This window comes from Drosophila persimilis, unplaced genomic scaffold (genome assembly GCF_003286085.1).
Source record: "Drosophila persimilis strain 14011-0111.01,24,50 unplaced genomic scaffold, DperRS2 tig00000191-arrow-pilon, whole genome shotgun sequence".
In the NCBI taxonomy this organism is placed as follows: Eukaryota; Metazoa; Arthropoda; class Insecta; order Diptera; family Drosophilidae; genus Drosophila; species Drosophila persimilis.
In genome coordinates, this window is record NW_020825298.1 from 1,174,455 (window position 1) to 1,198,076 (window position 23,622).

Here is a 23,622-nt window from a genome sequence, read left to right on the forward strand (position 1 = left end):
AATAGAGAATTTTCCAGAGCTTTCAAAAATCAAACCTTTAAAAAATTCAGACTTTTAGTTTAGAAGATATGAGCACTCAAAGTTGAAAATTGTTTCAGTGCGCAAAATTTTTTTTTAACTTTTATTCAAATACTGCATCTTTCACGTGGAAAAAAAAAGTTAACTATGTAACGTATGATTCTGTTTTTGGTATCTTTTATTAGTTGTATTAATTCTTAAGAAAAATTTTTAAAAATATGGTCAGTTGCATAGGCAGTTGTTTAGAAAAGCTTGTTTTGCAAACCATCTAAAAATTAGGCTGTTTTTTAACTTTGACTGGACTTTTAAAAAATATTTATCTAAATTTTCCCGAGATTTTTTTTGCATATGTTCCTTGAACTATTTATTACCTTAGTCGAAAAGCCCTTTCTGCGCTTCGGAGCCGTTTGGCTATCACAGCTCTTAAATCCCATACAAAATCATATTTTGTCCACGTCCACAGGACGAGCAATAGGAAGACCAACAAAAACCCTGGAGAAGTGTTCAGATTACACTACAAAGCGAAAACTTGTAGATGCAACATGTCATATAGATACGGATCATTTATCGGAGGCACTGTCAATTAAATATACGAACAACAAGGAAAACAAGAGAGCGCATATAAGAAAAGCTGTATCTAAGGCAAGCCCGGTGAGACTTGACAGGATAACGAATAGCATCATCACGCCACCGAATCAGCAGTAGTAAAACTTCAAGACCTGGTGCAACATACTACGAAACGGTTCATTAAAAGCTTACCTCACCATCAAATTGAGAGTCTGCCACCCAATCTCACTTAGCTTTGCTGGGAACTTAAGAAGTTCGCCCAGATCAGCTCAACTTTGTCTGATTTGTACCTTTTGTATGCCCTAGATCCATGCATATGGACTTTAAAGGTATTCTTTTCAAATGCCAACTTTTTTTGGTTTGTATTTTTTTGAACTTTTTTAGTTCGTTGCGCACTTAGAACTAAACTAATCAACTCGTAATCCATTTACCATTTCAGGGGCTATGTATATCCGATGTATCATCAGTTTTGGACACTGAGAGCCAGCGTGTCGCCACTGACACTGGCCATACTCTCCTGACCCCCAGATGACCCAGAAGCGGCATGCTTCTCCCGAATGCCCAGCCAAGGCAATCGACGCTCCAGCTCCAGGCGGAACTTGGGATGACTGGTGGCATACACCCAGGGATCCAGGCAGGAAACAGACTTGGCGGCCAGGCACGGCAGCATGGAGACGAAGGGCGTTATCAGCTGTTGCTCCCCAAAGCAACCGATCAAGGCCACCACCGAGTACGGAGTCCAGGCCAGGATGAACAGCATATAGATGATTAGGGCTGCCTTGGCAATCCGCAGCTCCACACTCATGTTGTCGTTGGAGGCATTGGCCGACAGCGATTTCACATTCATCTTCTTGGCCTGATTGGCCAGCATCTTCTCGTGGGTGCGGACGTGGGTGAAGAGCTTGTAGTAGGAGGTTAGGATCATGGTCATCGGTATGACATACGACCACACAAAGATGGTGCGCACAAACAGTCGATTCTCATCCGTGCTGGACAGATAGTCGAAGGTGCAGCTAGTCAGGAAACCCTCTGAAAGATGGATTCTTGTCAATTCTTAAAGGTACGTACTCTGCCGGCTGTGGCCAAAATCAACTAACCCGGCTGATAGCGGCCCCAGATCTGAAATAGGGGTAGAACCGAAAAGGGCGTGGCCCACAGCCAAGTAAAAATAATCAAGATCACAATTTGTCCGTAACTTAAACGCCCATCAATCGGGTTCGAGATGGTCTTGTAACGGTCGAAGGCAATGAAGGCATTCGTTATTGATGCGCCCATGCCAGATATGCCGCCATTCAACGCATAAATATCGCATCCTAGATCCCCGCCAACGATATACCCAACAGCCGCATTGAGAAGATAATGCGGCATATTGCTACACATGAACAGATCAAAGACGGCCAGATTCAGAATCAGCAGATTAGATGGAGTTCGCAGGGACTTGGAGCTGAAGAGAGAAACAATTTAGGAAACAATTACATAAGTTAGGAGTGAAACCTTTCTTACGTGGAGAAAATCCAGATGACCAAGCCATTGCCAAATAGATTGGAGAACATGAGGACTATGAAGGCAATGTAGATGCCGGCGTGATAATAGATGGGTGCTTCGCGAAATCCCCGCCAGTGGGCATGCACCATATGCTGATATTCCGCCGGATAGCTATGTCCAATGGGATAGAGTGTGCCGCCGACATCACCAGAGCTGTCGTTCACAAAGGCCTGCGGCCCACTCGGACCATTGAGATGCATCCTGGCAGGAAGACTTGAACTTGAGTTCCACAAACCACTGCCCTGGCGCCTCTACTTTGCTCTGGTACGTCCCCACATTCTGGCCTTTGACTGGCCTGTGGAGCCTTCGGTCAAGATGTTTTTATAGCAGGGCTAAGGAATTTAATTAAGGCGGATTATTAGGTGAGAATGTCTTGTCCGCGGTGCGTGTGCATACCTTTGGAGGATTATCCTCGCCTTAGCCGCGTCTTAAGACAATTAGAATGCCAACGTCAGGCGAAATTCAAGTTCCAACGCCTTTTGCAGTCGCTCCCGCTCTGGCATGTACAAAACGTGTATAAGCGAGACGAACATTTGTACGAAATACGAAATCTGACACTCAGTTGCGGCGTCAACAGGGTGGCAGTTTCGAGCAGCAAGTGGATTGGCTTCGAGCAGCAGAAGTAGCAGCCGACACGACACTCTCGTTGCGGCAGGGCGCATCGCATCGCATTCACAATTAATCTCCATTTCCGCGGGTCTTTTGCCGGCTTCGACCTGTTTCTTTCAGACGCAAAAATGCGCACCGGCGCCCAGCAAAGGCGACAAAGCGCAGGCGCCAGACAGAGACCACTCTATAGCGCACTGCACCATCCGCCACCACTAGCAGTCTCGCTCTCTCTCTGCCGCTCACTGACTCTCGCTCTCTCTCTTGGCCAATGCTTTTGCCTGTTTTCTGGGCCCCTGGTTGGTTCGGCGCTGTTATTTCACAATGACCCACCTTCACGACTGACAGCGACGGCAAAAAAAACGCGTCGCTTCGCGTCGCATCTCATCGCCTTTGCCTTCGCGCGATTTCTGATTGTTGTTCCGTTGTTGTTTGGTATTGAACGTAGCTCCGTTGTTGACTCTGTTTTATTATATCAACAACAAAAAACAAAAACAGCAACATTTTCATTAGGCGGACAGAAAATATAATATCGTACCATATAACAACAAGAAGAACGTCAGAAACAACAGCCAAACAACAAGAACAACAGCTACATACGTACGGATATACGGCTGGGCTGGCTTTCGCCTTTGTTGCGAAGCGGAATCCATGTTTGTATTTCATGACGATGGCCTGTGTGAGTGTGTGTGTGTGAATGAGGACTAGAATCATGTGGGTGTATGTCGAATTATTTGTACTCTTACAATTGCGGGCGAATCAGGTATGTATATACATAAGTTACGTATATTTGATATGTTGTTGGATGTGTTTAGCATGGTATGCACCTATGCTAATCGTTTGATCCTCAAAATCATTATAGAGCACGAATTCATACAATAACGTATCGAAAAAAACATTTATACGAGTATATCCGATTTATAAAATTATAAATATTCTGTTAAATGTATCAATGACACATGCTCAATTGTTTGCAGGGCATTTGCCAGAACGAGACCAACCAGACATTACTCGTTCGTTCTCGTTCTGGTTTTTTGCCTTCTGAGCTCGTCTCGCCTTGACCGTATTTTCTCATTGCCAAGTGAAGGACGCACCTTGAAACTCAAGGATTTTCAACGTTTTGCGAAATTTTGCAAACTTTTTCGGCAAAATGTGGGTCATCATGTGCGAATTTTTGCACAACGCTCGGAGCGTTGGTGGAGCTTGCTATACTGGAACGGAAGTGGGGGTTGTGGTGGGGGCCCTCACTGACTGTCGATGAGTTCATATTATTTTCGAGTGGCATTGAGATGAGCGCCGCAGAAACAAGTTCCTCTGTGTTTGTGAGTGTATGTGATATCCACTCGATGCGTGGCGTTGAACTCTCGCCGGTGGTTGGTAGTGTGTTTGGGGGCCACAGCGCATTTTGGGTGCCACAGCTACCAGCTAAACATTTTTGGGCGCCTCATAGCACAGGTTGTGATTTGAGCTTTTTTGGAAGCTAAGGTTAAGGTTATTCGCTAATTGCCACAGTGCAGCAGCAGCAGAACAAGCAGCAGCAGAACAAACAGCAGCGGTACTAACGTTTTGGGTCCCGGTACGATTCGAAGGTTGATTGGTACATTAGCCGTCGCAACGTGTCAACGCCTTGCATGTCCGTCCCGTTTCTTAATAGTGCGGTCAGTCAGGCCCCAAAATCCAGTTTCGGGAACAGGCGCGCACAATGCGGCAACAAGTGGACGCCGCCTCGGCATTGGCGTCATCATCGGCAGCGCAAATCAAAAACGCGCACTGCCCTCGGACCCCACCATTCTCCGACAGTGGGGAGCCCGTGCATTTTGTGTTTGGTCAGGGCGTGGTCTGACATCGACTGGCCGACTGGCCAGTGGATGGGATCCAAAGGGGAACAGTCGTCGACTGCGGACTGTGAAGATGGGTTATAGGGCGTTAGCTTCTCTTGGCACTCGGCCAAAACGGCAGGGAATGAAGTAATACAGTGCGTCGCTACGTTCAGGGTTACGTATTTCGTGTTCATTTATTTTATGTGCAGTTCAAGGCTATCATCCGCCCCGTCCCCCTGTTTATAGGAAATCTTAAATGTTTTCCGGATAAAGCCGCCTGTTAAATTACATTTTACACCAGCTCGATAATCCTGTCAGACACTTCGTTTAAATTGTGAGAAGTAAATGACCCAAAGAGAATAAATAGATGGGGTCCATATGTACATATGCATTCTCATTGGTTAGCTACAAATTGAGACAGATTTAGTATTCTATTCATTCATTTTCACACCGTGTCTGGTTTCCGCTCAATTTGCGCCTGTTAAGCACTCCAATGCAGTAGGGCTGCTCAAAATAAAAAAAGCCAGGGCAAACATCAAAAGCTGACCACACGCTGACCATGGCAGAACTCTCGCAGAGGCTCTTGGAGCCCGTGCCAACAAACTGGTTTCCCCACGATTTGGCGCTTCTTCTTCCCCATACCGGTGGTACACACGAGCAGGCAGACGACGATGGTGGTGGTGAGGCCAATAGTTGGCTCTCTCTGCTTTTTGGTTTATTATTTTTTATCTTTTGGGGCCGTACGCTTCTCTTGTTCGGTGCCTCCACACTGTTTCGCTTCTGCTGCTTGCCTGTTATGATGCATGTGGGAAAACGTTGAACGCCCACAATAATAGATGCTTTTTTCCTTTCATTTCTTTGGCTTTGCTGTTAGTTGTCATTGTGGTTAGGAAATAGTTTTGTGGCCCGCAACGAGCGCTGGTTGCTGCGACCCCAGCAGAATTTTGTGCAATAAGCAAAATGACGGGCACAAAACAAAATGTCCGGCCGGAGTGGAGGTGCCCGCAACTTCCGCCGATGGCGCTCTACATGATGATCATTCAGTTTCTCGCGACGCGCCGCGACGCCAAGCCAACGCCATCTTATCGTAAGTAGCAGTTATATGGCTCATAGTCACAATCGAATGAAATGGATGGCATGGCCCTGACGTTGGGGCAATTTTCTGTTGGCCTGTGATGTGAGCAAACAAAATGACTACTCAAAATTGAGCAAAATGTTCGAGCGATTGCAGTGAGTGGGTCGTGCGTAGGTAGGGTGCGGGAGGACGAGGCCGCCCGCTCGTTCTCCATGGGTTTGCATTAGAAATTTTAGTTCAAACAAACAATGTTTTCTGTTGCAAAGTACAAAAGCGGGAGAGTGAGAGTGAGAGAGAGCGCGACTTTGTGGGCGTGTAGCATTGAGTTTTTGCCTTTGGCCGCCCCAGAGCTTGATATTCGCCAATCTGATGTGGCCCCATCTGTTGGGCAAACCCAGAACTAGCCATTCGTTTGGATTCAATTGCCCTTTTTTCCACCATTTGTGTCGGTTGGAGGTGGAGTGCCAGTGCCAGTGCATATCTCCCACGGGATTGTGCTCAAAATTACCCTCCTTCTTATAGTAGCAAGAGCTAGAGAGAGTGAGAACACAAGAGTGTGTTCTGTTCAATTAACAGATTTCATTCTAATAACCGTTAGTTTGTGGCTTTAAACTGCTGCAATTTGTCAGGTTTTTGTATGTGAGAATTTCTTTGCTTCGCCAGCCCACGGACTCATACCGTGGGCATACACACACACACCAACGACCAGTCGTCACATGGCAGTCCGTTAAAAACCCCTGCCACTGTGACACTATTGCCATCCCGCTCTAGCACACTGCGTGAGCGCACCAACGGCACAGTGTGCATTTGCGCTCTCCATCGACGCTTGAATTTGCTTCGATTGCCGCCTGCTGTACTCTCTGGGCGCCTGGTGAAAAAGAGGGAATTCACTTTTGGCGGGGTCTCGTTTTTCCTGGTTTGTCCAATCGGCCTTTTGTGGGCGCTGCTGTCTGAAATTGCCGCTCCGCCCGTCCAACAAAACACACACACGCTGTCGCACCCTCGCCCTCCGCCAGTCGCCAGTCCGAGCAGTGATGGCAAATTGTTGATAAGCTGATAACAAGGCGTCGACGGGCTTCAGGGGGCGGCTGGCATGGCATGGGATTTTGGTTTGCCTCCCCTCGTCGTGTCCGTCTGACTGGCTGGATTTTCTCTCTTGAAAATATACCGTTCTGTGTGATTGTCTGCTGCTGCTGTCTCTTTTCCATTTTTAGGGGAGGTAGTTAGTAATTTGCGTTAAATGTGCAGCCCAGCAAATTAATTTGCACGGTAGGCGTGGTTGTAGGCCTCCGCCCACATGCCCGTACATAGCAAAAAGGCACGTGCCGTCTATACCGAATCGGAACAAAAGTTATCCAATTCTCACAGACTTTTATACCGGTCGGCATGAAATTCGACAACGGCGACAAAGCGTCACAAAAACGAAACGAAATCGCTCCAAAGCTGGGGAAAAAAATTACCCCACAACACGCGCGGCGGCATGTGCGGACGTGGCCGGGCCCCGTGGTGGTGGCGGACTTTTTCAGACACGTTCGGTTTTCGGTTCGGTTTCCACCAGGCGAACAGAAATAACAGCAGGTCTTCCACCTGGTCATGCAGGCCGGCTGGCATCGGCAGAAACATCAGTCGGACCGAGTACAATGGGCCAGGCGGAATAATTTACCATCAAACTTCTTGGCGAATAAGACGAACAACTATCATTGCTACGAAAGGAAGGTTAGCTTTCAATGTAAGTGTATCGATACAGATTGTTTTAGTTAGCATTACAAAGTTACAAGAGCTTACGATAGATTGCTCTTAGCGAATTTCTGAATTTTTACTGAAATGCTTATAGCTTCTATATTTGCCAACAGATCTTGTTGACTTGTCTGACTTATCAGATCAGATCTGGTCCACATAGTAGTCCCCTACTACTGTGTAGTATATGTTAACCAGGTAAGCCAATGTACATGGTTCCATGTCACCAAAAAGTAAATCATCAATATTCTAGATCAGGTGACTTGCTTCCATAGGCCTTTTAGCCTTGCTCTTGTCAATTTCGACCAAGTTTTATAGTCGATCCAAGCTTGGACGTTGGACAAGGGTTGGAAGAACGTTGCCAGAACTTGAGGTATGTATCTATTATGTTAAGATGCAGTCCTTCTTAATGTCTTGAGAGGAATCCTCGTACCGCTAGTAAACCTTCATCCTAAATAACTAGCGACATCCCCGCGCCCATCAGAAAGAACACTAAAATGGTGGCATAATATGGAGACGGCGCTCACTTGCCAGGTAGCAAAAGTTCTCGAGCAGCGGTCCTGGGAATGGTTTGCCGGTGGCATTGTAAATGCATGTTATCTGACTCTGTTTGCTTTGTTAACAAAACTTTCTTGGACAAAAAATTGTTCGGATTAAGAAATTATTTTTGTCCGAGAATAATACATACCTTATAAAACCTAAAATAATCTGAAACGAAGAACGACATCCCAAGTTAATTTAATTGGGCCCATCAAAAGAAACCCAAGAAATCGTAAATTTGTTGTGAATTAGTAGGTTGGATGTATTGTTACATAAGAACGTATCAGCGACCATCTATGGTTAACAAGGTTAAAGACCTCGTTCTGCACTAGGTACAATCGTATCTTCCTGTCCCAATTTGTCTTCGCTTGTGTGAGCAAGTATGTGTTTGTGGTAGCTATTGTTTCTATATCTAAATGTCTTTGAGCAATGGGTACACTTGTAAGGATGCTCCCCTGTGTGAGATCGCATGTGTACCTGGAGATTCGACTTTCCTTTGAATGATTTCGAGCAATGAGAGCAGGGGTAGGGTCGTTCACCTGTGTGACTACGGGTGTGTATAAGATACTTAGATTTATCGCTGAAAGATTGTATGCAGTAAGAACACTTATGCAGTCTTTCCGCCGGAGTACAGATGTGTTCCTGGAGATGAGATAAGTCCTGATATGACTGTGAGCAGTAGGTACACTTATATGGTCGCTCCTCTGTGTGACATTGGATGTGTTGTTTAAGTTCGTATTGGTATTTAAATGACATCGAGCAGTGGGAACATTTGAAGCGTCGGGCACCAGTGTGCGTACGTACATGTTCTTGAAGATGGCCTTTCTGTTTAAATGACTTCGAGCAGTGATCACATTGGAATGGGCGATCACCTGTGTGCGTACGGGTGTGTGCTTGAAGATTGCATTTTTGTGTAAAAGACATTGGGCAGTATGAACAGTGGTAAGGGCGATCAACTGTATGCGTATGGGTGTGTGCTTTGAGATCGGATTGTAGCTTAAATGACTTCGAGCAGTGTGACTTCTTGTGTGTTCGAAGATAGCATTTTAGTCGAAAGGGTTTTGAGCAGTCGGAGCATTTGTAGGTTCGTTCTTCAGAGTGTAATTGTTTGTGTCTATTTAGATTCGATTTGTGCGTATAGCTCTTTGGGCAAAGACTACATTTGAACTGATGATCGACATCCTTATCACCGTGAACCTTTGCATTTTCAAATTGGTTCGTTAGCTCATTTCCACTATCTGAATGTTCCCAATCCCCATCGTCTTCCAGATTATGACAGATGTCTTCTCCTCCAGCCTCCTCCAACACTGGAATATAGAGCCTATGGCTCTGCTCGCAGGTCTTCTTAAAGCTGAATGCACTCACTGCATCCTCAAGGCAGGGCGGACATATGTTTTCCGGCAGTAAGTCCCCTCGACAAACCACGTACCCGGTGCACTCCGCTATCATGTCAGCAATGCAAGTGTCCCAGTTCTGTGGCTCATCAAAAATGTTTTTGAATGGTCCGGAGACTGGCGGTGCCATGCAGACTCTGCATACTTGCGCCATTTTTCTGCAAGTAAATGAATGTTAAATGATTGGAAGACTTAAATACCGCACTTACATGTGGTGGTGCACGAATTTTGTGTTGACCACAAAACATAAGAATTTGAGCTGTTAGACGCGAAATATAGCTCGAAAAATTTTGTGGGAAAAACAAACAAAATGTGCTGTTGGACGCAGTAGGTATCGGTATGAATGTGCTATCGCACTCCACTTTTTAAGTTGCAATGTGTTATGATCCGCCTCTTTGCCACCCTTGCCTATCGTTCCCAGCTAGCTCACGGGTCACATTAATTCATAATATAAATTCATATATAATTCATATATAAAGGAAACAAATACTAACACAAAAAAAATACTAACAAAAAAAATAAACCCTATTTCGGCCGAATTGGCAGCCCCCTTTGATAGAAGTTGTTGCTTCCTGATGTTTACGTTTAATCGTGGTGTTTTTTTTTATATGATCGTGATATATTGTTTAATTGGTTGGTGTGTGGGGACAGAAACGTGTCTCCAGTCGGAGCTCCGCAGACGGTTCCTTGGTGCCGGTGCTCCGCTGACGGTTCCTTGACGGCACCAGTTTTCCGGCCTGGCCAGTACCGGGATGCTGCTGCCGATGTCCGCCGCTTCTGCTGATGTTGATGCCTGCCGCTGATGTCTTGGTGGGATCGTCGTCTCCACGATCACCAATTTTGTTTCCTTTTTTTTTCTTTCAGGGCTCGTGCGGCCTCCACTATTCTCCACCGGAAACTCCCTTTTTCTTCCTCCTCGCCCCGTTTCCTTTTCTCCCACGCAACTCTGCCCCTGCTTCCCAGGATCCACTACAGATGCCGCTGTCTCTCTCTTCTTCAGCCCTGATACCTATCGGCTCTCTCCAAAACCGCCCATAACAAATGTTTTGTTTAAACATAATAATCATGCAAATTTGAAATTGCAGGAAGTCTGCAATGGACCGAGGACCCATGGGCGGAACGATCTAGGATCATGCACAAGAACAACACCTGGACCCAGTGCGAAAGGTAGGAGCATGTAATACACTATGTTGGCCACATGGACGTGATATTGAAGGTAGATAGATTCCTGCGCGTCTATTATCGTATCAAGAAGGCGCTTGAATTGCAGCGAATGATTGTGAAGAACAGAAGCAGTACATGCTAGAACCAGATACCTGCTTTTTTTGGGACAGAAATTCGGAATGACTATTCTATTTCATAGTTTTGCTTTATTATCTTTATTTTACAGACAAAATTGCTTCCATATACATATATATGCTTTTATATTTGGAAAGCTAGCGATAATTTTGCGAGTGACTGCAGGCGTGATTTTTAAGAGATGTTTTATGTTTGAATGCCTTCGAGCAGTCAGTACACAAATATGGTCGCTCCCCCGTGTGGGTACGGAGGTGTCTGCTAATATACCATTTATATTTGAATGACTTCGAGCAATGGAAACATTGGTAGGGACGATCGACTGTGTGCGTACGAGTGTGTATGTTTAGATCGGATTTTAGCTTAAATGATCTCGAACAGTGAGAACATTGAAAGGGTCGCTCACCGGTATGCATACGGATGTGTTTGTGGAGAGTTCCGGAGTGAGAGAAAGATTTCGAGCAGTGCATACACTTATACGGTCGCTCCCCAGTGTGAGTACGGCTGTGATGAATGAGCTGGGCTTTTTGTTGAAAAGATTTTGAACAGAGGGAGCATTTGAAGGGTCGTTCCCCTGTGTGCGTACGGATATGAATTTGTAGAAGTTTAGGGTACAAAAAGGACTTCGAGCAGTGAGTACACTGATATGGTCGCACTCTCGTGTGAGTGGGGATGTGAATCTCCAGAGACGCTTGCTCTCGAAATGACTTCGAGCAGTGAGAACATTTATATGGTCGATCTCCTGTGTGACTTTGTGTGTGATTTTTAAGAGATATATTATGTTTAAATGCCTTAGAACAATGAGTACACTTGTACGGTCGCTCCCCAGTGTGATAACGGAGGTGTACTTTGAGTTTATCTTTTTGCTTAAATGATTTCGAGCAGTAGGAACATTGATAACCTGTGTGCGCATGGGTGTGTGCTTGAAGATGGGACTTTAGTTTGAACGACTTTGAGCAGTCTGAGCATTTGTAGGGTCGTTCTTCAGTGTGTAATTTTTTGTGTCTATTTAGATTCGATTTATGCGCATAGCTCTTTGGGCAAAGACTACATTTGAACTGATGATCGGCATTCTGATCATCTTGAACCTTCGAATCGGTTTCAAATTGGTTCAATTTCTCAGTTTCACTATCTGACGGTTCCCAATCCACATCGTCTTCCAGATTATCACAGATGTCTTCTCCTCTATCCTCCTCCATCAATGGGAAATAGAGTTTATGGCTTTGTTCGCATGTTTTTTTAAGGCTGAATGCACTCAGTGCATCCTCAAGGCAGGGCGGACATATGTTTTCCGGCAGTAAGTCTCCTCGCCAAACCACGTACCCGGTGCACTCCGCTATTATGTCAGCAATGCAAGGGTCCCATTTCTGTGCTTCATCAAAAATGTTTAATGATGCTCCAGTCGTTCCCATGCAAACTCTGCATATTTCCTCCATACTCCTGCAAGTAAATGATTCTTAATAAACGGAATGCACTCTGCTGATATGATGGTGTAGCTTTACTGAATATTAATTGTTAATGTGTGTGTGTGTGTGTAGGAAGCTGGGTTGCATACGGTACATAAACCGTCTACAGTTTGGTCGTCGCAACTAGAACTTGAACCAGTTGGACTGCGGAGTGGGTATCCTACGGTGCGCAACGGAGGATCTGAAGACACGGCGATAGCCTCTGTTGATTGCGATGGAAGATGAGTGCCAGGCAGCTATGGTACTGTTTCTGATACTGATTTTTATTGAACAAATGCATCTCCTTATATAGCTAGCAGTGGTACTCTTATTCTATGGGAAGGAACGCACAGGCTCCTTGTGAGTGTATTTTTAGATTGGGTACACTTACTCTGTGCGGGGGTTACATTTCAGTGCATTTGCTTAGGTACTTGGCAGCAATAAAGTAGATAGTTTATTGCTTGATCCCTTTTGGTGGGTTCGAGTTTACAAGTGCTATTGTCTATTCTTAGTTGCTAATGTATTTTTCGTGTCGTCATATTCATTCACATGAAGTGACATGGACAATTTTATTTATGAGTATTTGTGTATGAGATTGAACTGTATATTCCTAATATTCATTAAATACATGTCTGTGGCTGAACATTAATGATTAATGTGAATTGTTTTGTTTTGAGAAAATGAAAATGAGAAAATGAGAAAACACACTGAATGGGCTGTTAAGCGCAAGCGAGCTTTCTTGATTAGATCCCTGGGTCGGCGGCATCATCATGAGCAGGCCACATACTGCAGCCATGATCGCGTACATAGCGCCAGCATCTGGTACATTTATTTACCTGCACTTTTTACGACGTACATTACCGGCATCGTCTTCCCTCCTGCACCATGCTTCACCTCATCTGCTTTGATCGGGTAAAATATCCTTGTTTCCCACATTGACAATTTTCTCATGGTTCTGCTTCTCTTCTTCTTGTATTCCCTCCAGCTCTATTTGGCGAGACGCTTTCTGGAGACAAACTGCTATGCCGTGATCCCCTCCTCTGACCCCGCCAGGTAAAGTTATTAAGTTATTATTTATTCATTTACTTTATTTAACTCTTTCTTTCATTTTAGCAGGTCGCATCATCACCTTTTTGGTCTTCCGGTTCATATAAGCAAGTGTGCGCCTGATGATGTCTGTCCAATTCAGGCGCCTGACCAGCTGACATCGCGAACTCCCAGCCGGCTCCCGCACACGGTGCCACGAGCCATGTGTGCCTCTCGAGCCATGATTCTTGTTGCTTTTTGTCCGACATTTTGGTCCGGCCACTGCCATGGCCATCTTCCTTGCGTCCCCCGCTGTTTTCTCCTCCACTGGTGATTCCGCCGTAGTTCCTCGTCCTCTGTGACAGCCACTGGCTTGCCTGTCCTGATGCCGCTGAAACGTTAGTGATGATCAGTGAGCTGCAGTGATCGACGGCGGAGTTGTTGGTTCACGCCAACGGGAAATAATGTCAGCAACCCCCCATTCATAAGCTGCCGAATGAAACGCTGGGCTTCAGCTTCGAGACGCGGGTTTTTGGAGTCCTTAGCGAAGTATCAAGGATATTTTTCCAAATACACGAACCTATGGAACGGCCAGATCGGCCCACAAATAACGAAGAAAACAGGAAAAATATGACTGCAGAAAATATCCTGGATCTTTGGCCCATGGTAAAGACTTCACCAAATCAAATATTTTCTTAAGATCACAGGAAGCTGTTGCACGCCTAGATCGGAACCATAAATAGCGAAAAAATCAAAATATGTATGAATCATGAAAATCGAGATTTTGATGCCGTTCGATAGTCTGGATCATCACGATCCTGGGAGAGCTGGTTCTTTACCGATCGGCCCCTAAATACCCGAGATATAGCCTTTCGAATATTTGGATTTTGCATTTCATTATAGTACTGGGTTTTTCTGCACACTATATCTCTGCCATACGGCAGCCGATCGGAGTTCGGCATGTCTTTTCGTGATCGGGAGGGTCTTGCCAGTCGACTGCCATCGGAAAAAGGGACATCCATTTTTTCACGATTTTCGCCAAAAATCATGATGGTTACATCATTAAATTTGCCAAAAATCGGCCTCATTTTCATAGTCGACATTTTGATGCTGTTCGACAGTCTGGATCATCACGATCCTGGGAGAGCTGGTTCTTTACCGATCGGCCCCTAAATACCCGAGATATAGCCTTTCGAATATTTGGATTTTGCATTTCATTATAGTACTGGGTTTTTCTGCACACTATATCTCTGCCATACGGCAGCCGATCGGAGTTCGGCATGTCTTTTCGTGATCGGGAGGGTCTTGCCAGTCGACTGCCATCGGAAAAAGGGACATCCATTTTTTCACGATTTTCGCCAAAAATCATGATGGTTACATCATTAAATTTGCCAAAAATCGGCCTCATTTTCATAGTCGACATTTTGATGCTGTTTGACAGTCTGGATCATCACGATCCCGGGAGAGTTGGTCCTTCAACAATCGTCCCATAAATAGTCGAGATATAGCCTTTTGAAGATTTCGATTTTATATTTCATTAGAGTACTGGTTTTTTCTGAAAGCCATATCACTTCTTTGCTGCAGCCGATCGGAGTGCGGCATGTCTTTTCGAGATCGGGAGGGTCCTGCCAATCGACTGCCATCGGAACACCGATTCGCTTGTTTACCAGGGGCATAACCTTTTTGGTCTTCCGGTTCATATGAGCAAGTGGGTGCTCGATGACGGCTGTCCACTCCAGGAGTCTGACCGACTGACATCGTGAACCCCCGCTGGCTCCTGCGCACGTGGCCACGATGCCGTGCGCCCCTCGGGACATGATTCTTGTCACGCGAGGCTGTGGCTTTCTGTCTGACATTTTGGTCCAGCCACTGCTACGGCCCTCTTCCTTGCATGCCACGCTGTTTTCTTCGTCTTTCTAGTTCGCTCGCTATCGGTAACTTCTCGTCCTCTGTGGCAGCCACTGGCTGGCCTGTCCTGATGACGCTGCTATATATAATTGTGGATATATTTTTAATTCTATCTTCCTTCACAGAGAACTTACATATGTACCCTACGCTTTGCCACAAACCATGTCGTATCTGATTTGACCCAGCCAGACGGTCCTATCCAAGCATGAGCGAGGCGTTTTCGAGTCAGACCGAGTATCCCATTGCAAGATTCATACCTAACAAGCCATCGTCATCCTTCAAAATGGTTATCGACAACAAGGACTTTGACTATGGCCACCAAGGGAGGCCCTACGCGGGACGCTAGATACACTCATCCATTCATTTAGATAGTACTTAAAAAATGTTTTCCACTTGTTTATTTATTTATACTAAGCTAAGTTTTGATGAATAAAACTATTGAAAAATCATCCTTGCTGTATCCTTAATCGGGGAAACTATCTCGATTGCAAAAATGCGCGGCACGCCGAAATCGGCTCGCAAATAGCGGAGAAAACTAAATATTTGTAGTTGGGGAAAATGTCCTTGATCCTTGATAAGGACTAGCAAATCAGGGACATTTTTCCGATCACAGGGAGCCATCGCAGACTCAGATCGGTCTACAAATAGCCGAAAAAACTAAATATGTATGGCTGGGGTTTTTGGAGTCCTTATCAAAGGATCAAGGACATATATCTGATCAGGGGAAGCCAGGGCACGCCCCGATCGGGCCACAAATAAAGGAGAAAACAAGATATATAGGTCTGGGGACAATATCCTTGATCCTTGGTCCTTGATAAGGACTGCATTAGATCAAGGATGCTATTCCGAGCACAGAAAGATGACGCATGTCCCGATCGGGCCACAAAAAGCCGGGAAACTAGAAATGTATGGTTGGGGCGGTTGATGTCCTTACCGAAGGATCAAGGATCAAGATCTGAGCACGTGGTTCCTTGGCACGTCCCGATCGGACCTAAAATAATGGCAAAAACAATATATATACGTATGGAGTAAATATCCTTTATCCATGGTCCTTGACGAGGACTCCATCAAATCAGGGACATTTTTCCGATCACAGGAAGTCGTCGCACGTCCCGATCGGGCCTCAAATAACGGAGAAAACAAATCTAGGCTGTAATTTGTTATTTTTGAAAATGTAGTTCAAGAAATCACCGATAGGGACGCCCCCGTACAAATAAAATAGCTCGCGTCAAATGGCTGGGATACCAGGCGAACAGAAATCAGCAGCAAGCAACTGTAGGAACTGCAAAAATTTTTCGCAGCATACCTTAGGGGGCTCGAAATTTAAAAAAATCATCGACCTTCTGCTGATTTCTGTTTGCCTGGTATCCCAGCCATTTGCCGCGAGTCTTTTCTTTTGTACGGGGGCGCCCCTATCGGTGATTTCTTGAACTACATTTTCAAAAATAACAAATTACAGCCTAGATTTGTTTTCTCCGTTATTTGAGGCCCGATCGGGACGTGCGACGACTTCCTGTGATCGGAAAAATGTCCCTGATTTGATGGAGTCCTCGTCAAGGACCATGGATAAAGGATATTTACTCCATACGTATATATATTGTTTTTGCCATTATTTTAGGTCCGATCGGGACGTGCCAAGGAACCACGTGCTCAGATCTTGATCCTTGATCCTTCGGTAAGGACATCAACCGCCCCAACCATACATTTCTAGTTTCCCGGCTTTTTGTGGCCCGATCGGGACATGCGTCATCTTTCTGTGTTCGGAATAGCATCCTTGATCTAATGCAGTCCTTATCAAGGACCAAGGATCAAGGATATTGTCCCCAGACCTATATATCTTATTTTCTCCATTATTTGTGGCCCGATCGGGGCGTGCCCTGGCTTCCCCTAATCAGATATATGTCCTTGATCCTTTGATAAGGACTCCAAAAACCCCAGCCATACATATTTAGTTTTTTCGGCTATTTGTGGACCGATCTGAGTCTGCGATGGCTCCCTGTGATCCGAAAAATTTCTCTGTTTTGCTAGTCCTTATCAAGGATCAAGGACATTTTCCCCAACTACAAATATTTAGTTTTCTCCGCTATTTGCGAACCGATTTCGGCGTGCCGCGCCTTTTTGCAATCGAGATAGTTTCCCCGATTAAGGATACAGCAAGGATGATTTTTCAATAGTTTTATTCATCAAAACTTAGCTTAGTATAAATAAATAAAAAAGTGGAAAACATTTTTTAAGTACTATCTAAATGAATGGATGAGTGTATCTAGCGTCCCGCGTAGGGCCTCCCTTGGTGGCCATAGTCAAAGTCCTTGTTGTCGATCACCATGTTGAAGGATGACGATGGCTTGTTAGGTATGAATCTTGCAATGGGATACTCGGTCTGACTCGAAAACGCCTCGCTCATGCTTGGATAGGACCGTCTGGCTGGGTCAAATCAGATACGACATGGTTTGTGGCAAAGCGTAGGGTACATATGTAAGTTCTCTGTGAAGGAAGATAGAATTAAAAATATATCCACAATTATATATAGCAGCGTCATCAGGACAGGCCAGCCAGTGGCTGCCACAGAGGACGAGAAGTTACCGACAGCGAGCGAACTAGAAAGACGAAGAAAACAGCGTGGCATGCAAGGAAGAGGGCCGTAGCAGTGGCTGGACCAAAATGTCAGACAGAAAGCCACAGCCTCGCGTGACAAGAATCATGTCCCGAGGGGCGCACGGCATCGTGGCCACGTGCGCAGGAGCCAGCGGGGGTTCACGATGTCAGTCGGTCAGACTCCTGGAGTGGACAGCCGTCATCGAGCACCCACTCGCTCATATGAACCGGAAGACCAAAAAGGTTATGCCCCTGGTAAACAAGCGAATCGGTGTTCCGATGGCAGTCGATTGGCAGGACCCTCCCGATCTCGAAAAGACATGCCGCACTCCGATCGGCTGCAGCAAAGAAGTGATATGGCTTTCAGAAAAAACAGTACTCTAATGAAATATAAAATCGAAATCTTCAAAAGGCTATATCTCGACTATTTATGGGACGATTGTTGAAGGACCAACTCTCCCGGGATCGTGATGATCCAGACTGTCAAACAGCATCAAAATGTCGACTATGAAAATGAGGCCGATTTTTGGCAAATTTAATGATGTAACCATCATGATTTTTGGCGAAAATCGTGAAAAAATGGATGTCCCTTTTTTCGATGGCAGTCGACTGGCAAGACCCTCCCGATCACGAAAAGACATGCCGAACTCCGATCGGCTGCCGTATGGCAGAGATATAGTGTGCAGAAAAACCCAGTACTATAATGAAATGCAAAATCCAAATATTCGAAAGGCTATATCTCGGGTATTTAGGGGCCGATCGGTAAAGAACCAGCTCTCCCAGGATCGTGATGATCCAGACTATCGAACGGCATCAAAATCTCGATTTTCATGATTCATACATATTTTGATTTTTTCGCTATTTATGGTTCCGATCTAGGCGTGCAACAGCTTCCTGTGATCTTAAGAAAATATTTGATTTGGTGAAGTCCTTACCATGGGCCAAAGATCCAGGATATTTTCTGCAGTCATATTTTTCCTGTTTTCTTCGTTATTTGTGGGCCGATCTGGCCGTTCCATAGGTTCGTGTATTTGGAAAAATATCCTTGATACTTCGCTAAGGACTCCAAAAACCCGCGTCTCGAAGCTGAAGCCCAGCGTTTCATTCGGCAGCTTATGAATGGGGGGTTGCTGACATTATTTCCCGTTGGCGTGAACCAACAACTCCGCCGTCGATCACTGCAGCTCACTGATCATCACTAACGTTTCAGCGGCATCAGGACAGGCAAGCCAGTGGCTGTCACAGAGGACGAGGAACTACGGCGGAATCACCAGTGGAGGAGAAAACAAAAAGCAACAAGAATCATGGCTCGAGAGCCGGCTGGGAGTTCGCGATGTCAGCTGGTCAGGCGCCTGAATTGGACAGACATCATCAGGCGCACACTTGCTTATATGAACCGGAAGACCAAAAAGGTGATGCCCCTGGTCATATCGGTATCCGCGGGCACTCAAGAGGTATTCCTTGCCACCCGAGGGTGCGACCTGCTAAAATGAAAGAAAGAGTTAAATAAAGTAAATGAATAAATAATAACTTAATAACTTTACCTGGCGGGGTCAGAGGAGGGGATCACGGCATAGCAGTTTGTCTCCAGAAAGCGTCTCGCCAAATAGAGCTGGAGGGAATACAAGAATAAGAGAAGCAGAACCAAGGAAGGATATTCAATGGAAAAGATGAATATGGGGTAAACAAGGACAACTTACCCGGTCCAAGCCGATGAGGTAAAGCATCGTGCAGGAGGGAAGACGATTTCGGTAATGCATGCACCTGCGAGGCACGTTCGTCGTACGTCATTATTCCAATGAGCTAACGTTGATACACTCATCTATTATGTTTAACGGTCGACTAACATATCAGTGGACGTCATCGGCGTAACTGTCCACATTCTTGATGATTCTTCCTGATTCTTTCTTGATGATATAGATTTATTAAAACCATTAAATATGCACACGGTTATTATTAATCAGAGTGAATCTTAGCTTTCGTTCGCCCGCTACAAAATGCTCAGTGAAAAACAGTTATAGATTTAATCGGGGCTTTTGCGCGGGCAAATGATTCATTCTCGATGTCCTTTACGTTTAAATGCCTTGGTGCAGTTAGAGCATTGGTAGGGCTGTTCACTCGTATGCATACGGATGTGACTTCGGAGGGTTTATGATTGAGAAAAAGACTTCGAGCAAAAGGTACATGTATACATTCGATCCTCTGTAATGAGAAGGGATTTTTGAATAAATGACTTGGAGCACTGAGAACACTGATATGGTCGATGGGAATTTATGGGAAGATGGGATTTAATTTCAAATGAGCATTGATTCGTGTAGCTCTTGGGACAGAGACTAAATTTGAGCTGATGATCGATAAATTAAGCCCGTAAAGTAGGAAATTGATTAATTAATCGGATAAAATTATGTGGGCTGGGCAAAATGTTTTATCTAGCCAGTAATATTCCACGGAATATAAAAATCAAGCAATATAGAAGTTTAATTCGTCAGTATATTTACGGTATATATTTTGGTATATTTCTGAGGGTCAGACCGTATACTTCATCGGATTTTCTTGCTTTCTTGCCACCACGTCTAGCTCACACACCTCGCAATTTTTATACTTTTCATAGTTTTTTCTAGTATTTTCCAGTATATTTTAAGACGCGTTATGGACTCACCCTCTTGTCCAATGCACCAATGTAGAAACCGTGTAGAAATGCCACTTAGAGCAATGGACAGGAGTCCACATCGAATACTAATTCGTGATCAGCATCGAACTCCTGATCGTTTGCCGTCAAAATCTCAATTTTTTCAAAAATGTCGGAAAAAAGTCATGGATAACGGAGGTTTTTCACACTGGCGCTTCCATGGGGCTTAAATGAAAAAAAACGGGCAAAAATTTTTGAAACGTACACATTTCCCCTTCAGGTGTCGCCTTTGGTAATTACATGAAAATGTAGTTAATATGTAGCGAATGTGTAGTTACTGTGTAATTAAGTTAGTTTATTGGAAATTGTTGTTGAGCGGTTTTGTTCAAACCTAATTTTATAAACAATCCAATAATGATGAGAGTTTAAAGTTTACCAGTCTTATAGGAAATTGATGTAATAATCGGATAAATTTATGAGTTTAGACCCTCAGGTCTTAGCTAGCTAACTATCTAATTAAATATTCCACGGAATATAAAAATCAGCAATATAGAAGTTTAATTCGTCAGTATATGGTATATTTTTAAAATCAGACGGTATATATTGGTATATTCCTGAGGGTCGGACGGTATATTTTGGTCAACAGGTGAAAGCGACAATCGCGCGATAAGCTTTGACGACTGTGATTAAATTTAATCATTTTATTAGTCGAGGGGTGAGGTGAAAGTTCACGCTGGTTGAAAATGTCCGCAAAAGTAGCCAAGTCAAACAAGTCTGCCTCCAAAGAGCCGTCGGCGTTGGCAAAACTCTACCTTATCGGCTACAACGCTGTGCAGGTGGGCGGCTGGAGCTACATCCTGTATCAGTTGGTCAACTACTACCTGCTGCAGGGCCCCGAGTTCCGCGCCCAGATAACGCTCTGGGACTACACACAAGTGGCTGTCATTATTTTCCAGAATGCAGCCTTTGTGGAAATCCTCAACGCAGCCTTTGGCCTGGTGAAATCTAATCCGGTGGTTACCGGATTTCAAGTCTTCAGCCGCATGATGGTCGTCGTTGGAGTGGTCATGGCCACGCCTACGGGCAAGGTATCGCCAGGTCTGCCCATTGCCCTCTTTGCCTGGGCCATCACGGAGATCATCCGCTATGGTTACTATGCGCTGAACATTGTCAAAGTGGTGCCACACTTTGTGGTCTTCCTGCGCTACACCACCTTCATTGTCCTGTACCCGATTGGCGTCACCGGCGAGCTCCTGTGCTTTTGGTGGGCCCAGAGCTATGCCAGGGAAAACAGTGTGTGGAGCACGGTGATGCCGAACAAATGGAACGCAACCTTTTCCTACTTAGCCTTCCTGTGGATTGTAATGCTCGGCTACATTCCCATCTTCCCCCAACTGTATCTGCACATGTTTGCCCAGCGCCGCAAGATCCTTGGCGGCGCCAGCAGCGCCGTCGGAGCTGCCTCTGTCCAAAAGAAGAAAGCGCATTGAACCTTGCCCAACCAGCACGACACAAATTCCGGATTCAATTTGCATACCGCTCGTCGTCGCACTTTGGAGTCGGTCGTCGTAAGCGTTTCGCGTTCGCTTTTGGGGTCGCCTCTTACCTCACCTCTTGCACAAACATATTCGATTTTGACGCGTAAGCTTTAGCTATTAGGTGGTTTTTGTGTACAAATAAACTAGATACTTTTTTCCAAAGGCGTTGCAACTAATTTATTTTGGGGTTTTATAATTATTGTATTGTATTGTAACAGTAACGGCTAAAATATTGGATCTCTTTTTCACTTAGTGCTGGGACCATTGTATGGACTTGAGATCTATGCCCTCTTGGACCATTTCCCAGAGCGGCGACATCTCGCGCAGCCTCTCCACATGCTTGATGCACTTGTCCGCTGTGTAGTCGACCTCTTCGACCGTCGTGAAGCGTCCAAGACCAAACCGAATGGAACTGTGCGCCAAATCCTCGTCGGCGCCAATGGCTCGCAGCACATAGGATGGCTCTAGGGAGGCCGATGTGCAAGCAGAGCCACTGCTTAGGGCCACATCCTTGAGGGCCATCAGCAGAGACTCTCCTTCAACATAGGCAAACGATAAATTCAAACAGCCATTGTAGGTGGCCACAGCATCCCCGTTGCGGATGACGTGTGTCAGTGCTTTCGAAAGTCGATCCACTAAGCGGTTAGATAGAAAGTCTATCCATTTTTTGTCGTACTCCATCTCCTGCTGGGACAGCTCGGCAGCTGCTCCCAGGCCTACGGCCAAAGACGCTGGGACTGTGCCGCTTCGCAGGCCACGCTCCTGCCCGCCGCCACTCTGAATGGGCTCCAAACGAACTCGAGGCCTGCGACGCACATACAGAGCACCAACACCCTTGGGTCCGTATATCTTATGCCCCGATATGGACATCAGGTCAATATTCATGGAATTCACGTCCATGGGGATCTTTCCCACGGCCTGGGCCGCATCAGTGTGGAAAAATACTTTGCGGGATTTGCAGAGCCTGCCAATCTCGTCGATGGGCTGCTTCACGCCAATCTCATTGTTAACTGCCATAATCGATACCAGGGATGTCTCTGGCGTGAGGGCCTCCTCCAACTGCTTCAGATCGATGATACCATTGGTCTGGACCGGAAGGTAGGTGACTGTGAAGCCCTCGTTTTCGAGTGCTCGGCAAGAGTCCAGGACGCACTTGTGTTCCGTTTGTGTGGTTACGACATGCTTCTTCTTGGTGCCATAGAACCGTGCCACACCCTTGACGGCAATGTTATTGGACTCTGTGGCACCTGATGTGAATATAATCTCCTTCGTTTCGGCGCCAATAAGATTGGCAACTTGTTCGCGTGCCTTCTCCACAGCTGTTTCCGATTCCCAGCCATAGGCGTGCGTGCGAGAGTGAGGATTCCCATAGTAATTGGTTAGATAGGGCAACATGGCATCCAGCACACGTGGATCCATAGGTGTTGTTGCCTGGGCATCCAGATATAAGGGCCGACCCTTTGTCTGTTCGTTTTTGATGTTGAAACGTACTTGGCGCTCGCGAAACTCTGCAAATATTGTACCAGTTTACAAGCATACACAAGTATAATCTTCCATAGCATTACCTTTAGATGTTGCAGCGAATTTTACTGCTGGTTGTGCAGCGGCTGCCGTTGTGGCTTCGTGCCTCACAACCCCCACAGCTACATTTGTGGCCTTGGTGCGGAGAACGTGCGCTTGCACGTGACCTAGCACCTTCTGCATGATACAATTTGTACTCTAAAATTCGTTAGTTTAGTTTTCGTAATAGTTATTTCACAAGACTTATTTAATTTTCTTATCAGCTGCTGGTAATCGACTGTGCTATCGATAGCCACCAACGTAACGTTAAGGCAATCTATCGTTATACGATTTCTATACAATAAAATACGATTTCGCTTACA

General features: G+C 45.5%; 5 protein-coding genes and 3 long non-coding RNA genes across 8 annotated transcripts; 3 read left to right on the forward strand and 5 right to left on the reverse strand.

The window, feature by feature from the left end:
- Window positions 1–917: 917 nt before the first annotated feature.
- On the reverse strand, window positions 918–2,402 carry LOC6595440 (opsin Rh5). Its single transcript, XM_002020825.2, has 3 exons — window positions 2,089–2,402; window positions 1,683–2,029; window positions 918–1,614 (listed from the first exon to the last, which is right to left on the reverse strand). The coding sequence occupies exons 1-3, from the start codon at window positions 2,328–2,330 to the stop codon at window positions 1,049–1,051; spliced, it is 1,155 nt and encodes a 384-aa protein (XP_002020861.1). The 5' UTR covers window positions 2,331–2,402; the 3' UTR covers window positions 918–1,048.
- A 3,422-nt stretch (window positions 2,403–5,824) lies between these two features.
- Window positions 5,825–8,086, forward strand: LOC113565734. The gene is made up of 4 exons (XR_003408750.1): window positions 5,825–7,360; window positions 7,485–7,566; window positions 7,622–7,741; window positions 7,808–8,086. It is a non-coding gene; the product is annotated as an uncharacterized LOC113565734 (long non-coding RNA).
- Window positions 8,087–8,145: 59 nt separating this feature from the next.
- LOC113565733 (zinc finger protein OZF-like) lies at window positions 8,146–9,470 on the reverse strand. The gene has a single exon (XM_026988722.1). It carries the CDS (start codon window positions 9,454–9,456, stop codon window positions 8,218–8,220), a length of 1,239 nt encoding a protein of 412 aa, XP_026844523.1. The 5' UTR covers window positions 9,457–9,470; the 3' UTR covers window positions 8,146–8,217.
- Window positions 9,471–10,738: 1,268 nt separating this feature from the next.
- LOC6595439 (gastrula zinc finger protein XlCGF52.1) lies at window positions 10,739–12,150 on the reverse strand. Its single transcript, XM_002020824.2, has one exon. It carries the CDS (start codon window positions 12,032–12,034, stop codon window positions 10,739–10,741), a length of 1,296 nt encoding a protein of 431 aa, XP_002020860.2. The 5' UTR covers window positions 12,035–12,150.
- A 577-nt stretch (window positions 12,151–12,727) lies between these two features.
- Window positions 12,728–13,284, forward strand: LOC113565735. The gene is made up of 3 exons (XR_003408751.1): window positions 12,728–12,955; window positions 13,029–13,096; window positions 13,157–13,284. It is a non-coding gene; the product is annotated as an uncharacterized LOC113565735 (long non-coding RNA).
- A 3,915-nt stretch (window positions 13,285–17,199) lies between these two features.
- LOC113565715 lies at window positions 17,200–19,747 on the reverse strand. The gene is made up of 4 exons (XR_003408737.1): window positions 19,273–19,747; window positions 19,117–19,184; window positions 18,508–19,056; window positions 17,200–17,461 (listed from the first exon to the last, which is right to left on the reverse strand). It is a non-coding gene; the product is annotated as an uncharacterized LOC113565715 (long non-coding RNA).
- Window positions 19,748–20,887: 1,140 nt separating this feature from the next.
- LOC6595437 (very-long-chain (3R)-3-hydroxyacyl-CoA dehydratase hpo-8) lies at window positions 20,888–21,901 on the forward strand. Its single transcript, XM_002020822.2, has one exon. The coding sequence runs from the start codon at window positions 20,945–20,947 to the stop codon at window positions 21,689–21,691; it is 747 nt and encodes a 248-aa protein (XP_002020858.1). The 5' UTR covers window positions 20,888–20,944; the 3' UTR covers window positions 21,692–21,901.
- Window positions 21,891–23,489, reverse strand: LOC6595436 (probable cysteine desulfurase, mitochondrial). Its single transcript, XM_002020821.2, has 2 exons — window positions 23,305–23,489; window positions 21,891–23,247 (listed from the first exon to the last, which is right to left on the reverse strand). The coding sequence occupies exons 1-2, from the start codon at window positions 23,441–23,443 to the stop codon at window positions 21,989–21,991; spliced, it is 1,398 nt and encodes a 465-aa protein (XP_002020857.1). The 5' UTR covers window positions 23,444–23,489; the 3' UTR covers window positions 21,891–21,988.
- Window positions 23,490–23,622: the final 133 nt, after the last annotated feature.

Coding starts and splice junctions, on each gene's coding strand:
- LOC6595440 (XM_002020825.2), bottom strand. CDS start 2,330: ATGCATCTCAATGGTCCGAGTGGGCCGCAGGCCTTTGTGAACGACAGC. Junction 2,030..2,088: donor GTCATCTGGATTTTCTCCAC/GTAAGAAAGGTT, acceptor TTCTCTCTTCAG/CTCCAAGTCCCTGCGAACTC. Junction 1,615..1,682: donor CTGGGGCCGCTATCAGCCGG/GTTAGTTGATTT, acceptor TCCATCTTTCAG/AGGGTTTCCTGACTAGCTGC.
- LOC113565733 (XM_026988722.1), bottom strand. CDS start 9,456: ATGGCGCAAGTATGCAGAGTCTGCATGGCACCGCCAGTCTCCGGACCA.
- LOC6595439 (XM_002020824.2), bottom strand. CDS start 12,034: ATGGAGGAAATATGCAGAGTTTGCATGGGAACGACTGGAGCATCATTA.
- LOC6595437 (XM_002020822.2), top strand. CDS start 20,945: ATGTCCGCAAAAGTAGCCAAGTCAAACAAGTCTGCCTCCAAAGAGCCG.
- LOC6595436 (XM_002020821.2), bottom strand. CDS start 23,443: ATGCAGAAGGTGCTAGGTCACGTGCAAGCGCACGTTCTCCGCACCAAG. Junction 23,248..23,304: donor ATTCGCTGCAACATCTAAAG/GTAATGCTATGG, acceptor CAATATTTGCAG/AGTTTCGCGAGCGCCAAGTA.